The sequence below is a fragment of the Apis mellifera genome, linkage group LG12 (assembly GCF_003254395.2).
Source record: "Apis mellifera strain DH4 linkage group LG12, Amel_HAv3.1, whole genome shotgun sequence".
In the NCBI taxonomy this organism is placed as follows: domain Eukaryota; kingdom Metazoa; phylum Arthropoda; class Insecta; order Hymenoptera; family Apidae; genus Apis; species Apis mellifera.
This window is the reverse complement of record NC_037649.1, coordinates 4,040,288-4,057,625: the sequence shown is the minus strand read 5'-3', so window position 1 is coordinate 4,057,625 and position 17,338 is coordinate 4,040,288. Positions and strand designations below refer to the sequence as shown.

Sequence of the window (17,338 nt, the reverse complement as noted above, 5' to 3'; positions counted from 1 at the left end):
GAATGTACAATGGTGCTCGTGGAATGTTCTTGGTTTAGTAACGATAGTATTTCTTTTATTTTATTGTTTGGCTGACTAATTAGGAAGAATGGTAATTCTTACGGAAAGCCGGTTTACATCGTTTTCGAGCGGAGTTGTGATTCATAGCTTTCACTTTGTGTATATTTCATTATACGCGTGTAGGAGAAAATTCTGTATGCAAAAAAAAAAAAAAAAGAACTGAAGAATTGAAGAATTTTTTTCTTTTTTTCGTTTAAGGTTTTTGGTGTAAATTAGTTTGGAAATTTTCAATTAATTGTCGGTTAAAGGGATTGTTTCATGAGTGTGAAAATGAACGAGAGATTGAAATCTTTTCATTCGAAAAATAGTTTTCGAGAAAATTAAAAATTGTACTTTTCACATTTTATTCTACCCGCTTAATAGAACAATACAATTCAAATACGACAATTCTGTATGCAAAGTGTCTTAATTTTAATCTCAGTGTTGTCGTTGAAAAAATATTCCAGGTGAAAGTCGAACGGTATCGAAGAAAGCATTATGGTGTTATTTTTTCGTAAGTGGATACAAAGTGAGAATCATTATGTAAAAGAATTATTCCATAAAATTCTAAATAAAAATTTATCGTCTCCTTGCACGATTTACAAATTTTACTCAAATCTCAAGATATCCTATATAATAATTATTTATAGAGATTATCGAAAATATATTTAAAGAATGTGTAATTTAAAAAAGAAAAAAAAATCAACATTGAACGTCACCTCCGTAAGAGAAAACGATTTCTAGAAAAATTCCTTCCTTCCTCCTCTCTCTCTCTCTCTCTCTCTCTGTCTTTCACGTCGACCGAGGATCATTTCTTTTTTCCCTCTGCATTTCAGAGTTATCGAAAGATCGCCCGACAAGTAAGTACGCCGGATAGCGCGCCGGCAGGCTTAGGCAGCCCACAGACTGGAATAGGAGGGCTGCAACAGCATCAGCAACAAGCGCAACAGCAATCGCAACAAACGCTTCATCAGCCGGATCCCATGCAGCAATCCAAGGACAATCTGAATCCGGCGGCGAACCAGCAAACCGGGGCACTTAGGAACGGAAATCCTCCGCCTCCCGTCGTTTCTATAGTGAGTATATATACGAGCCGAACTTCCTCCTTCGACGACATTTACGACATTCCACCGACAATGATGTCTCTTTCGTATCCCGCGCGAGTCGAGTCGAAACGCGCGCGTTCCTCGAATCTTCTTCCACCACGTATTTATGACGCGGTATTATCGCGTTAAAATGTAAACTTTACGGCGGAGAAACTTATTTGTGGAAAGGAACATAAAGCAGAAGGAGAGAAGGAGGAGAAAAGAAGAAAAAAAGAAAGAAAGAAAAGGGGGAGGGAGGGGGGGAAAGAAAAAAAAAAAGTACGGTGTTTTTCGTGAATAAATCATGATGGTACAAGTGATGAAACAAGTTGTGCATGAGCAAACGATGGAAAGAAATGTTAATTTAACCGTACGTGAGGTATTTACGCGTTGGCACGGAGGTCATCGATAACCGGTCATGCCGGAATTAATTAAAAGTATTGAAATTAAATTGCAGTGACTCGTGAATGATTATATTCGTTAGAATTTTTTTTTAATCCTTTCGATATTATGCAACGAGTATAAAATATATACTCAATGTATATTACGAAAGAAATTTTATCTCTTTTTTCTTTTTTTTTTTTTTTTTTTTTAATGATTTACAATGGGGCAGATAAATAGAAGTACATTTCGTATATTGTTCCGAGTTAATTTATTAAAACATTTTCTCCGTAATGTTCTTAGACTTGAAAATATAATTTTGTGGTCTAAAGTTTTGAAAATAAAAAGACTTTATAATGCAAAAATGTGAATATAATAATATTTTATTTTACAATGTAATATGATCGTATTATATTTAAATTTTAGATTCTAAAACTATATATTTTCACAATACAAAATTACTCTTCGTGAACGAAATAATCGTAAGAATTGGAAAAAAATTTTCGTTCGATAAAAATTCAAAACTTCACGCGATCGATTTTTACTTTAATAATAATAATAAATCTTCTCTAATCAAAAATCTAATCGAAAAGAGATTAAAAGAGATTTCGCGTAATCGCCGATTCTCCGAGACGATTCGAGATCGAGTCGAAAATCCTTCGATGAGATTACAGCCGTCTTGGTCCCCGAGGACGGCATCCCACTCAGCCACTCCTCTCTCGTAATCTGGCACGGTGTATCGCGCATGTAACGCGTAGCACACTTGAGGGAATAAACAGTTCCCTATCGGTGTGCGGCTCCTTGGAGTATTTCGTGTATGCCAATGCTAAACGGAGGCCAAGGACCTTGACCTAGACCATCGCGGTTCATATTACTTCCATTTGTCTTCCACCCTCCTCCAAGGGAATAATATGCTTGTTTACCATCCCGTTTTTCGTGTGAGAAATCTGTGGGACGAATTATATGTATATTTTTTAAACAAAACTTTAAAATTCTATTTTAAAATTTTAATCTTGAATAAATATCAAGATTGATTTGGAATTGGAATAATAAGAACAACTTTTCTCCAATTTCGATTACGATATCCATAAAACATAGATGAAATATAGACGAATTCTTCTGCAATAGGATATATATAACAATTTGTTGAAGAGAAGAATTTATTGAAAAAGTAGAAAAGCAAAGAAAATGAAAAAGTAATCATTATAAATGAGAATTACACAGATATAAATTACAGATTAGTGGTTCACAGATTATATCTCTTTTCGAAAAGAGAAGGATAGGAATCCTTTTCTTTCTTTTTTATCATCCCGTAAGAAGAGGGAGAGGCCTGGAATTCCATTCCAACTCATTAGAACTTCAAAAATTCTTGCCTGATTAAAAAGAAACTTGCACCGGTATAAACCAGTCCCTCGACGAGCTTCCTCGACAAGCGTCATCCCGGACTGTCGCTTTCAACGAGGCCGAGGAGAGGAAGAGGAAAGCCGGGCAAAGGAGTAGGTTGAAACGTCGCGAGGAATGCGGTTCGCCGCGCTCGTTTCGAGCACTCGTGCATCCTCTCCTCGGATCCTCTTTTGCCCGGCCCGAGAGGTTACTGGGCAAACCAGTCTGCTCGATCGCGCACCCAACTCTCTCTCTCTCTCTCTCTCTCTCTCACACACACACACGCGCGCACACGTGTGAGGATGATCCGTGTGTGCGAAACGTACGCGTGTCCAATCCGCGGACGACGATGTTGCAGCTCATCCACGACTCGTCCGGTTATCGGCTACCGTCCAAGGCCGACGCGTTCAACCCTGAATTCAATCCCTCTCTATCTATCTATCTATCCGTCCATATCTATCTATCTCTCTCTCTCTGAGATGCGTTCCACGTACGAGCAAACCGCGAAAATTTACCGCTCCATTACTGTCCACGATCGTGAAGGATGCTTTCGAAAATGGACGTTCACCCATTTGATGTTTCTTGAATGTACAACACGTTTGGAAGAGGAGGAAGGGGTGGGTGGTTTAGTCTAGAATTTATATGATCACGGTAACTTGGAGATTTTTGATAAAAGTTTCTTTATATGAGGAAGTTATAAAGGGTTTGAATTCACAGATTCGTTACAAGCTTGTTAAGAGATTAATCTAGTCTTGTTTGTACTCGTATTCGTAGCAAAAAGAGAATCTTCAAGTTTCTCTTTTCTATGTGTATATAATAAAAGAGATTTTTATTCCAAATTTTCTTGGTATAAATCTCACGTTTCTTCCTCACTATTCCATTTTCTTCTCAAGTATCTAACTTCTAAATCTTAAAACGAGAATAATAATCTATTTAAAATTCTCCATTCTCTGCAGGAAAAAAATCTTTCAAATTTTTCTTCTGCGCGCAAATCCGAGGAAAAAAGAGACAGGAGGACAAGTAGAAGCGGGAGAAATCGTAGAAGGTATCGGGGCACGTTTGCACCCTGGGAGGCATCGATGCGGTGCCAGGCCTTGTTCCTCTCCGTCCGTCATTCTCCGCCTCCGCCACCTCTTGCTCCTCTCTTGATACTGCTCGCTTTTCCTTCCCCTCCCTCCCTTCCTGCTTTCTCTCCGCCGGGACGGAGGCTTCTCTCTCTCTCTGCTTCATCGCCTCCCTCCTCCTGTCTCTCTCTCTCTCTCTCTCTCCACCCGTGTCTCCGTCTCCCTTCGTGAACTGTCTCTCTCGGTAGGTCGGTGGTTCCTGTTCCTGCGGGTATTGATTCGCGTTGGCGGGCGGTCACCGCCCCCATAGTCGCTGTCTGCCGGTAGTCTACCCTTGCCCCGACGTTATGCTGTTATTTCGGCGGCCGATCTCCTCGCAGCCCTTGTCACGAGGGAAAAAACCGCGAAAACGCGACGCCCAGCCACCGCTCGCCCCGGATCGACACGTAACCTCGGTAAGAGCCACCGCTCTTCTCGTCTCATCCTTCCACTTTCGCCCCCCCCCCCCCTTTTTCTAATGCACGACCCAACAGGCGTCGTGATACCTGCTTCCAACTTTGCCATTTCCAGTTTTTGTTCCCCCGTTGTTCTTTCTTTCTTCTTTTTTTGTTCGACGATGTTTTTTTTTTCGTCTTCTTTTCCGATGGGAGGAGAAATTAGAGGAGGGTGGATTTGAATTTGGATTACGTGAATATGTTGTTGGGTTATCGTGTATTGATAAAAGATTAGAAATTGAAAATTGGAGAGTGTTTATTATTATTGTATGGGGTAGTAATATAATAGGTAGAAAGTTGAAGTATGTTATAATTGTATGATTTTTTAATAATTTAAAAATTACGTTACGAATCATTTCTCATGCGTGTTTAAATTGTCATTGCGTCAATTTTTTTATTTAGTAATAGGCAAAAAATGATATTCCTTATTGAAATATTTAATGGAATATTTCTTATTGATTGCAATATTAAAACCGTGTTCAATCATGCTTTTCGATTTGGATTACAAATTTTTAACAATGGAGTAAATAAGTATTATTGCGTTCAAAAGAATCAAATTAAAAAAAAAAGAAAAAAGCAGTTAGTTTAATAGAATATTCATATGGCAATTTTGAAATACTGAGAAAAACATATTTATTTTATTCGTTATTTATGTTTATTGCGTATTTAAGATATGGATGTAATTGCAATTTTGCATCGATATCTAAAATTTGCAATAATTTCTGTAATAGATTTTGAATTATTTACAATGTTATTTTAATTTCTTAACTAATATCGATAATATTTTAATTGATATTTGAAATGAATGATTTAAATGCATTTGGAAACTTCAATTTCCAATTCAATTATATTCATATTGTATACAAGAAAATTTTTTCAAAAATTTTATAACACAAGATAGAATAATAATTTGTTGATTAGATTAGAAAAATATCGTAGATATATTAATAATAATTAAATTATTTATTTATTTTTCTTATCCTTGTTTTAAGGAAAATAGTATATTGTTAATATAAAATCATTTTTTACAATATTTGAAATGAAAGATTTAAATGCATTTGGAAATTTCAATTTGATTTGAAAATTTCAAAAGCCCTGTTTCCAATAATTAGATAACAATAAATTAATGATAATACTTAATTTTTAACTAATGATCAATTATATTGTATTTTTAAAAAATTTTCACAAAATAATATAATAATTTGTTGATTGGATTAGAAAAATATCGTAGAAATGATATACCAATAATAATTAAATTATTTATTTATTTTTCTTATCCTCTTTTTTCTGCAAGGAAAATCGTATATTGTTAATATAAAATCATTTTTTACAATTTTTAAATGCCCCTTCCTTTTTTTTTTATCTATAGCAATTCTTATATCTAAATATCTTTCAACTTGAGTTCAAACAATAATAAAATTTATTATCTTCGAAATCAATCAAATAATTTTCAAATCAGACATCATCACCCAGAAACAATATGGAAAATTTAACATAAATTCCATTATAATTCCGAGATCAAAATTCCACCTAATCAACTGTTTCTCAAAATCCCCGTCCTCATAATCTCCTTTTTCTCCACCAATTTTCATCTCGACGACAATCCCACGCCCCGAACAGCGTTCGTCTTAGAAATCGAAATCGAGTTGCGATGAACGCAACACGTCCCCCAAAGATGGCGGTCACAACAAAGCGAACGGTGACGAGCGTGGAGCGCAGAACGGCCCGAGTTATAAAGGCTGTTGCGTTCACGCGGAACACGTGTTTCGTGCCGCGTAATAAACGATGGTCCGCGGCGTTAATCGCGCGTTTCCACCCGCGCGTTAAACGGGGGCTATCCGAACGCGTAAACGCGGTCAACCCTGCGATACGGTAATTGGCAATATCGTCGCCGATAAAGGAATCAACGTTACCAGCCGGCCGCACGGCCGGCGCACAATTATGCAGTAAACCGAAACCGCGAAACGCGGCACGCTCGTTGCACGAATTGCGCCCGACCGCCGAGGCACGTGCGGTTTTCGCTGTGTCGCGTGCATCGACCTGTGCGGGGAATCTCCGAATCTCCCTCCGTTTCCGCCGTTTTCTCGTCCAGGGAAAGATTTCGACGCAACAGCGATTCTACCGAGTAGTGGTTTCTTAATTCGTATGAGAGAGATTCGTACGGGGTTGGTAAGGTTGTTTTCTTGTCCACGGGAAAGGTTTCGACGCAACAGCGATTCTCCTGGTTTTTTAATTCGTATGGGAGAGATTCGTACGGGGTTATTGTTACGTGGAGGAGAGCGATTGAAGTATTTGCTCGTTTGTTATGATAAATCTTGAAGGAATTTGAAGGCTGTTGGTTATATTGTAGGTAAATATTTATTAAAGAGAAATTAGGTAGAGAATTATTCTAAAGGAATGTTTATATGTTTAGATTCGTTTGGAGAGTGAGATTTTAAAGATCAAAACGAGTAGAAAAGTTGTTACTCGAAGCTTATTTATTTAAGTTAAAAGATATTTAAATTTGTGTTAACGAAGTGGGAACAGAATGCGACGACAGCTTGGTCGTTGTAACAAGGACAGAAAATATTCTTTATTTCTGTCTCACTTTATTCTAAATTTTAATTGCTTATAATTTAGAATAAGTTTTAAAGGATCTTTTTGTATACAAATTTTTGTGTTTGTTTTAATTTTTATTTCATAATCTAATAATTTATTTAATTTTTTATCATAGAATGATAGGCTTTTTAATATAGTATTAATAATTTTGAATATTATTTCTTGATCTATTGCCAAGTTAAGTTAAATTTTAAAATAAAAGATTAATATATTTATCAAAATAATATAATATAATATAATGATGATATAATAACTTAGAAAAATATTGTTATGGGATTAATAATAATATATTTGAATATATTTATATTTTATTGTTAAAGAATTTGAGTTTAATTTTTTAACTACTTAAAGAAGATGAAGAAAAGATTAAGAATTTTTTGGTCATTGTACTTACATATAAAATATTTCTCGAATAAACTAAAGTTAAGTTAGGTATTCTTTACATCTCACTGAATGTATTTTTCTATTAAAATTATTCTCAGTTATAAATATAAGTTAAGTTTATGTTTATAATAAAAAAAAGTTTATAATATATAAATTTCTTAAATTATTTTGTTAATTATACATTTTATCAAAAGTATGATATTTTATATGATTTTTTTCCTCATTTCGGCCTCCAGATGGCAATTTATGACATTCCGAGGTTTTATGGTAAATGGCAACCTTGGTCATAATTCTTAAACGATAATAAGGATAGAATAAAATTTCAGAAGACAAAATTAAATGATTTCGAATGATTCATTATATGATCGATATGTTTAATCCAGAAATGGAAGCATTTCGAAAATTATAAGATCATTTTGAATAATTTTTTGAATAAATAAAGATCGATGTTGAATTTTTGTATTTTTACATTAATACTTGTTTTGAAAAAAAAATTAATTGATTAGTTTAAAAAATATTTTATTTTTAAATTTTTATGTAAAAAACAAGATAAACAGGATAAAATATCAGTTTTTGATAAAACTTTAAATGATATTTATTCAATTAATTTTTTTTTTATAAAGAATAAAAGTATAATTGATTTTGACTTTAATTGATATATAAAAAAAAAGTATGTAATATTTAGAAATACAGCTAAAATCATTTTCATTTCAAACATATGCACCATATAATATAAATATTATATTTATCATTTAATATATTTTGCCCCATAAAATTTTATTCTATCTTATTATCGTTTTAAAATTACAACTAAGCTAACTTGCGTGAAATTAAATCTGTTATTACATAGAAATAATGGAATGTGAATTTCAGAAATGTGAGGTTCTGAGAAATAATAGAATCATTGATTTTTTATAAGGTATTAATCCTTTGCACTCAACATTGACATCAAGATTGAATATTATAAAATTTATTTTTTTTTAGAAAACGTTGAAATAATGAAAAAGAAAAACTTCTTTTCTGAAATTTAAAAAAAATTTATCGTAAATGTTTACATCTATTATTACTAAAAAATATACAAAAATAATCAACAAGATTATAACGTATGAAATTTCACTAATAATTGTTAATTATTTTCGAACTTACAGTAAAAAAAATTTTATTTAATATCAATCAATCGAACTTAATCTGACAGTGAACACTCCATTTGTATCCAATCGTATTCGTGTTTTAAATTGAACAATAAGAAAGAATATAGAACAACAAATCTGTAGAAACAAAGAAAACGGACAAATTATTTTTATTTGTGATAAAAAAAAAAAAAACCCAAGAGAATTGATGGTTTCGCTCAAAAGAATTATTTTAAAAAACACTATTTCATAAAACGCGCTATAAAAAGTAAATAAACTATTAAAATCTTATTTTTCTTACGCATATTAAACACGTATTCAGCCTTTAATTATAATTTATTCTACCGGGCAAAACAACAAAACGTTAAAATGTTCTTTTCAAGCACAAAGAATTAATCCTGTTACATCCTTCAAGCCTTCCTTCACTCCGGCCATCCTCTTTTATTATTGTAAATACATAAATACGATATAAATACGAAAGAATCATCGCGGATACGTGTATTTAATTTCCTGCCTCATTGTCAGTTTTATGTCGCGAGGACATTTAAAATCTTTTAAAACTATAAAAAAAAAAAAAAGAAGAAAAGAAAAGAAAGAAAAACAAGAAACAAATCAAAGGATATCAGAATCATTCAATTCAACAACCATCACCAAAGAAGATTAATAAGAATCGTATAATACGAATAAATTCCTTTAATGAAAAATAAAAATAAAAATTATTATAACATATATATACATAAATATAAAATCCAATTTCATATCACGCAAAAAGAAAAATCGTCACGAATTCCTCATCGACACACATCCATCTCACAGCCACCCTCCCCCCACTTTCCACCACACAACGGCGTGGTCCATCCGCGAAAGGAGAAGAAGAAGCGAGTATGAATTCCCCTCTCCCCCCTCTCCAGGGAAAAAAGCACGAAAGGTGTAAGCCCGCGGCTTTGTTCCACAATTTTTTCTCGTTTTCCTTTTACTCTCTCTCTCTCTCTTTCTCTTTCTTTCGCTATATCTCTCTTTCTCTCTCTCTTTCCGCAGGGATCGCTCGAGGCGCATTGTTTTCGCCGAAAGCGAGCCAGTCGTGAATAAAACCGTCGGCCAAGATGTAGATAGCGCGAAATACCCGTTTCTGTCGCGGTCCCCTCCCCTCCTCCTCTTCTGTTCGCCGATTCTTTTCTCGATTTGAGCGCGCAAGAGCCGGGCGAACGGTATAAATTCCCGTGTGGTCCTTTCTCGAAGCAAGGGAAAGGGAGAGGGAGGGGGGAGAAGACGAAAATTTCGTTCGAGAAGCTAATCGGCGAAGCGTCGAAAAATTTTATGGGCGCCGATACGGGCATCTGTCGACTAGAGCGTCTATCCTTCTTTCTCGAGAGAGAGAAAGAGAGAGAGAGAGAGAGAGAGAGAGAGAGAGAGAGAGACGAACGTTTTAACGAGCGAGCGCGTATAAATCGTTCGTCGAGAAAGGAGGCGGAGATACGGAATGTTTGAAAAGGAATCGACGACCAACTGATAGTTTCAATGTATCTCGGTTCGATTGGAGCGCGTTTCCACCTGAAAGTGGGAACTGAAATATTTTCGAAACAGTTGGTTGTACAGTGGTAAGATCGTGGCTTTTTCCTTCGCTCTTCGTCTTCGTTGTTTCGTTTCATTCTCTCGTTTATGAAATGATTATACGCTGTCGTTTAATAAATCATTTTATCGTTTCGTTAGAAGTATGTATAAAGGTGTATAATAATAAGATGGGATACTTTTTGAAGATTCGATTCTAGAGAAATAAATGAGTTAATTGAATAAGTCTCAATTACTATATAATATGTTAAATAATCTTGTATATCAAATTATTATTTTTTTTATTATTGTATGTTATAATATACATGATTTATAGAAATTTTACTGTCAGAAAAGATTTAGACAAATTGTCTAAAGATATCGTTTTGAAAGAGATATAATTTGAGTAGAGAATATACGAAGATACATTAAATATATTTTTTAGATACATCAATCGATTCATTTATTTTCTATAAAAAAAAAAAAAGAGTGTTAATATTGAGAAATATCGAGAACTGGTTTAAAAGATATTTTAACTTGAATCATTTTAAAACTTATTGTATGAAAAAAGAAACACGTGAAGCGATACTCGTCTATTCATATATTCCTTATTTTAAAATTTAAATTAAATAAATAATTTAAACACGATATAATAATTTAAAACTTTTTTTGTAGAAAATAATAAATTGCATTGATTAATTCATAAAAAAAAATGTGATACCATATTAGAAACAAATTAATAAATGTAATTATTTAATTATTTAATTAACTTTTATATATATTTTCTTTCACTTCTGTATTATATCTTAAAAAATGACTTATAATAACGACTTTTTTCGATATAACTAACGTAAATTTCGAAACAATAATACGCTAGTTATAATGAAAATACATAAAATAAGAAACACAACGTATAAATACTTCGTAAAAGTATCCTCGAGTCCATTTAAAAATATTGATAGAAGAGAAATAGACAGTGATATAAAATTGGAAGAAAATTGCTAAAATTAAGAAATGAATAGGATTTGCACTATCTAACTAGTTATACCCTTTTCTATCTCATAAAAGAAACGCAGATTAATTATATCTTCTTTCAAATGTTTTAATTGCGATGTGTTCTGACAAAAACATTTTAACAATTCAAAGAAGAAATTTCAAGAAAAAATAAATTGTAAATTATAATTATCGAATCACAAATTCAATAGCTTTCGAGCAAATGAACGGAACGGATTTCGAAGGAGCGACGATTCGTAAAAATTTTACCTCGCCCCTTTCTCCTTACCGACGCGTGTCTCCGTCGGAAAAACGATGGACGTATCGCAGACACGCTCTCCCGTAATCGTGGCCCGACATATAAATAGCGCGATAAAAGCTGTTTTACTGCGCGAACGATTCCGTTTTTATCGGTTTTCACGGCGTGTGCCGCTCGCGATCTGCGGCCGCCAGGCGCAGAACGACGGGCGGGAAAAAAAAGGGAAAACAAGGAGGATAAAAGAGAGGAGACGAAAAAAAGAGACTGCGCTGTGCAGACGGAGATAGATAGAAGGAAAAAAGAGAGAGAACCGTTTCGCGCCACTATTATTTACCGTGTCGCTAAAGAAAAAACGACGAGGGTGTTAGTGTCTTGAGAGTCGGTTGCGAATAATGTCTCTGTAGTTACTTTAATACGTCTATATTTCATCGTTAAAGCGTGATGCGCGAGCAGGTTGTTGTTCGAGCTACGAAATAAGAAAAAAAAAGGTAAACAAGCGCGCTGCGCCGAGAAGAAAATAATGAGACTAGTAAAAATACACGCGTTGCTCTAATAAGTTAAAATATATTATCTAGTATTTATCTCATCTTTCGAATAAAGCGATTAATTCTTACGTAATATATAATATATAGTTTTATTATTTTTTTTTAATAAATCAGAATACTTGGATGGTGATTGGAATTGAACAATTAATTTCGTACAAATTTTTTTAATTGCTCATTCGTATTTCTTTTCGATTCGTTCTTAGTAAATTTTGTCGAGAATGTTTTGTCACGATTTTGATCATTATTAAACAGATTCTAGATTTTAGTCAATAGATTTTCATTCGATTTGATCAAATTGTTTTTTGTGAATGCTCTTATTGGATTATGAGCGATATTGACCAATACCTAACTTGATGTGATCTAATTATACCACTAATATTGAATCAAGTATTTTATACAACGTATCTCTACTTTATTTTGATTTTCTTAATATTATTATCAATGAATTCATATTCTAATTTAATTTTATTAAATTTATTTTTTCAAGAATGAATATTAGTAAAAATCAATTTTGTTTTTTTTAATAGAATTAATATATTGAATAATAACTTTTCATTAAAAATTCTTGACTTATTTGTATCTTGAAATTATTAGTTTAGCAAATATTTCAATTTGAATTTTGTAAAATTTATTAAAAGACAAGAGAAACGTGAACATAATTTCTAGATATACATTAATATTTTTGCATCAATTGATTAAAAAATATATAATTCAAACATTCCCCTCTCCTTCTTCTTCTTGCAACTAATAATAAAAAAAAAAATTAAGATGTCAAAAGAACACCTTCTAAATAACAAAGAGATATTCGATTAGATTATCGCTTCTAGAAGAGAGAATTGAAAAAAAAAAAAAAGAGAGAAAAGAAAGGAAAGAAATCGAAGAAAGAGAGATTGTGGAAAAAAGGACATTCGCGTTCACAAATGAATTTTCATCGCGATAATCCGCGCGTGCACGCATCGAAACGCTTAATGAAATAAGCGTATCGATGCGGGACTGATTGCTGTGGCTAATTCGTCGATAAATTTGCAGCCCCTTTTGTTTGAGTCGGACGTCGAGGGGGGGGGGGGTCGGGGGCGGAAAGAGAACCACGGTGGGGTGGGATCAGAGGAAAACGGTTGGACAGAGAACAGCGAAATTAATTTCTGGCTCGATTTTCAAAGCGGTTTAAATTCTCTCCGGCCACCACCACGCGTTTCGACCGCCCTGCTACGCGTAATCGAATATCGGTCGATCCTCTCCCTCCTTCTCTCCCTCCTCCCCCTCCCCTCGCTTTCGTTCGTGAGTGAACAGGTGTGTACACGAGGTAATTGCTCGTTGCGTGTGATAGGCATGGGCTCGCTACCTGGTGGGGAGGGGAAGATGAAGAATTTTTTTTTTTTTTAAAGCCATTCCCGTTGCAAGACGAGTCGTAGGGCGAGTCGAGTAGATTGAAGAGTAGATTGATACGTAAGATTGAAGTATTCAATTGAAACTCTTTGAATCGATTTTTTAAATTTACAGGAATTGTAGAATTTTGTTCCAGATATTTCGTTGTAAAGAAAAATAATGATAAGTTATGTAAAATAAAATAAAAAAAGGAGGAGAAATTTCTTTCGTTGGAGAAATTTTTGAGAAAACGAGAAAGCTTGATCAATCGATAGTTTTATGTGCGAAAATAAATAAAATTTGAAGATTATTTGATCGAAAAGACAAGAACTTGAAATACTTTATAATAATCTTTGAATAACTTTATGTCAAATAATTCACTTGTATCCAATTATATGAGATTAATCAAATTTTTTTCAAATAATTAACAAGTCGATATCGATTTTTTCGGAAATCGAAAAAATTCTGATATCCTTTTTTTCCTCGTCTTACTTTACGATCACCTCCTGCTCGATTATACCGCCACTTACCGGATACCAGATTGTATACCATAATCTACATTCTGAAGGATTGAAAGGTTTCGTTTTGTTGATTCGTGAAGTGGTTAGTAGCCGGAGTGAGTAGAGGAGGATGCGTGTAAAACACGATCCTCGAGGCTGTGACGTGAATAAAGAAGGCGTTGTTGGTCGCTGGTCGCGCGCGCGCGCGCGCGCGCGCCTCTCTAAAGTGGAAGCTATAATGGGGGGTTTAAATTATGTGGTGTCTTAGAGGTGCGCCGAACGAGCTTGTTGTACACGTGTCGTATTGTTGAAGTGAACAGCTTTATCGCTTCGAGGACAACCGCCTCTTACGCCGAGATTGCATCAAGCTTTAGCGAATCTTCTCCTCTTCTTCTTCTTCTTCTTCTTCTTTCGAATTTAACTACAAACAGTATATAACAAGATAATAAATTTCGGATTTCGTTCGGATTTTTAAAGCGACTCTCGGAATAAAAGATAAAAATAAATAAAAAAAAAGAATAAATCGGGAGAAGAGAGAAATCTAGAGAGAAATTAACATTTCTTAGATACCTTTATAATTACTATTTCGAAATTAGACACGTAACGATATTACGATAAACGATCAACTATATACATATACATATAAAATCGAAAATACACGCGAATTCTTTCCTAAGAATCGACACGACTATTACGCTCCATCTCCTCCCTATTCCCTACCCTCTGCTTCACTCCACGGGAGTGAAACACCTCCTCCTCCTCCATCGCGCGAGAAGAGTTCCGTGAATCATCCCGAGAAGAAGTCGAGAAACCAGTCACCGGCCGCGATGTGGAAAGGCGAGGAAGGGAGGGGAGGGAGGGGGCGGGGAGAAGAAAAAAAAGAAAGGAAGAAAGGAGAGCCGGAACGTAAGAGGTTGAGGTCAATGAACAGGCTCTCTCGCTGGCCAAGTTCCTTTGGCCGGGTGTCGAGGAGGGGGAGGAGACAGGGCAGGTTGGAGGGAGGGACGGACAGGAAGGGGGAAGGGGAGCGTGGCTCCTGAGGGTTATGTTTGGGTGCTGTCGCGGCACATCCCGTTTTATCACGCCTCGGGTTTACGTTGCCCTAGGTCACGATGTCAAGAGAACGGAAGGATTTTCCCCCTGAGAGGAGAGCTCGGGCTCGGTCGAGAGAGAGAGACTCGTGCTGAGAGCATTAGAGGAGGAGGAGGAGGAGGGTCGAGGGTCGAGGGGGAGGGAGGAGAGAGAGAGACGGGTAGAGAGCGGTAGAAGAGGAAAGGAGGAAAACACGAAGGAGAAGCCGGGGTGGGCGGCTTCTCTGAGGGATCGCTGACTCGGTTAGCGAGACGCCCGGCTCCTCGATGCTATCAACCTCGACCACAAACACCGATTCACGGCCACTTTGGGGGTTCCCCGCAGTTTCTCGCCCCGCCAACACTTTTCACGCTCTCCTGGACCGCTCCGCGCGACCCACTTTTTCAACCGGGCAGCACAGGGATTCCCCGAGAACCAAGTGGATTTGCGATAATTCCTCCCCGCTTTCCTTTGACATTTTCACTTCTACGATTACGCCTCCTTTGTCTTCTTTTTTCTCGTTCTCGTTGCGCGTTCTCGAAGGAGTGTTAGAGTGAGATAACAGTGGAGGGAATTTAAAGGCGATCATGATTAATGAATGAAACGAGGATAAAAATTAATATGAGAAAGTGTTGTGTTAAAGATACATCTCTGTTTTTGAAAGGGTATATCTAGATTTTTCTATAAATTTTATCCTAGGTGAAGAAAGATGGGACAAAGATTTATTAGTAGATTGTTTTATTATTCGTGTATATTTATTTTGTATATTTTAAAATGAATTAATATATGAAGTTATATTCTACTTTAAGTTTATATAGGAATATAAGAATTAAGCAAAAAATAGAATGTTATTATCCTATCTTACAATTTTTATATCTTTTCACGTAAAGGGCAAAATTAAAATATTCAATTGAAATATAAAATTTTTGCAAATTATAATGGTTAAAAATTAAGTAAAATTTATATTTCCTTTGGCAATACTAAATTTGAAACGATTAGCATCTCTTATTTAATTAAAAAATATGTTAAAATATATAATTTAATTATCTACAATTTTTTTGAAAATAAATAATCGAGAAAACATTTTTTTTAAGAAATTAAAAATTATTGTATTAATTAATTATTTTAATATTAGTTTTTTTATATTTTCAAAAAATGTATTTTATTATCATTTTCTTTAACGATATTGAATAATAAAAATTCCCTTGATGTAAAATACAAATGAAACGAGACGAAATAAGGACGTCGAGGTATCTTATTTTGCCATCTAATTTATATCTAACCCAAAACAAATTTCTTTTAACTTGGAAAATATATCTCTGTATACCAACTTTTCTTTTAATTTCTGAAAATCTGTACTCAAAGTTGTATTAAAAATTGAAAAACTAAATTTATATAGATGTTATCTTTTCAATATCTTTTATTCTTCTTTTTATCTTTATATAATCAAAAAAAAAAAAAATATATTGCAACTAGGATTCATCCTTTCAAAAAATCGAACCAATCATCTGGTTCGATTTAATTTCAGTGTCAAGAAAAGCTCGATTCCATAGTCAAATATCCCGAGGATATTTCACTTCCTTGGTTACCGACAATAGGATTATCGTCGTAACTCAGTTAATTGAACTGTGCCGCTTAACAAGGGTAATAACCCGCAAAACGATTCGTAACGGGCGTGCAGTGGCGGATAAACATGAAATGCACACGAGGCGACACCGTGGCACGCGATGCCATTTTTATTTCAATCGTTCAACTGACTGGAACAAATTCTCTTAACGTGAATATTTCCAACAGTTTAACGCGCGATAAAAATATTTCTTGAACCATATTCACACATACGGGATATATTAATACGGGATGAGTCTCTAAATTATTATATCGTTTTATGAAAGAGAAAAGCATGAAAAATATCCATGTTTTTCCGTGTTTCTTTTTTTTTTCTTTTCCTTTATAATAAATTTTACAGAAGTTAAATAACATTTAATTCTTACATTTTTTATTATAATAATATGAATTAATAGTTTCTCATAAGGAATAGTAATTGATTAATTTGTTAAAAAATAGATGATTGAATTTTAAAAAACAAATTTGATTTTTAAATATCCAAAAAAAATATTATATTCGCTTCTACACTATAAATTTTTTTCATAATTTATAAATCATTTGATCGTCACATTACGAGACTCTGTATATTTCTAAAATATTTTTGGAGAATCAATTATAGAATTAATTTTAAAAATTATAATATATAAAAATATCGATCGATAGTTATTTATTAAACAATTTAATTTTCCACTTGATCCATAGCAAAACGAATATAGAAATTTTCATTTTAAAAATTAATGATAATTTCGAAAGTACGATACATTTGGTAAAAAAAGAAATTTTTTATTTCTGACGATATCGATGAAAATCTTTTACTTTTAACTTAAATATTTAATTTTATTAATATTTAAATTTTAATTAATATTTAACTATATTTAACTTTTCAATATTTAT

General features: G+C 34.0%; 1 protein-coding gene across 5 annotated transcripts in view; it reads left to right on the top strand.

The window, feature by feature from the left end:
* Positions 1-17,338, top strand: part of LOC412878 (DNA N6-methyl adenine demethylase) — a 182,713-nt gene that overhangs the window by 150,555 nt on the left and 14,820 nt on the right. For all 5 annotated transcript variants that reach the window (XM_026444410.1, XM_026444409.1, XM_006561197.3 and 2 more), the window contains one exon: positions 876-1,115. In XM_026444410.1, the coding sequence (XP_026300195.1) occupies positions 876-1,115 (240 nt within the window). The remainder of the gene's footprint in view (positions 1-875; positions 1,116-17,338) is intronic.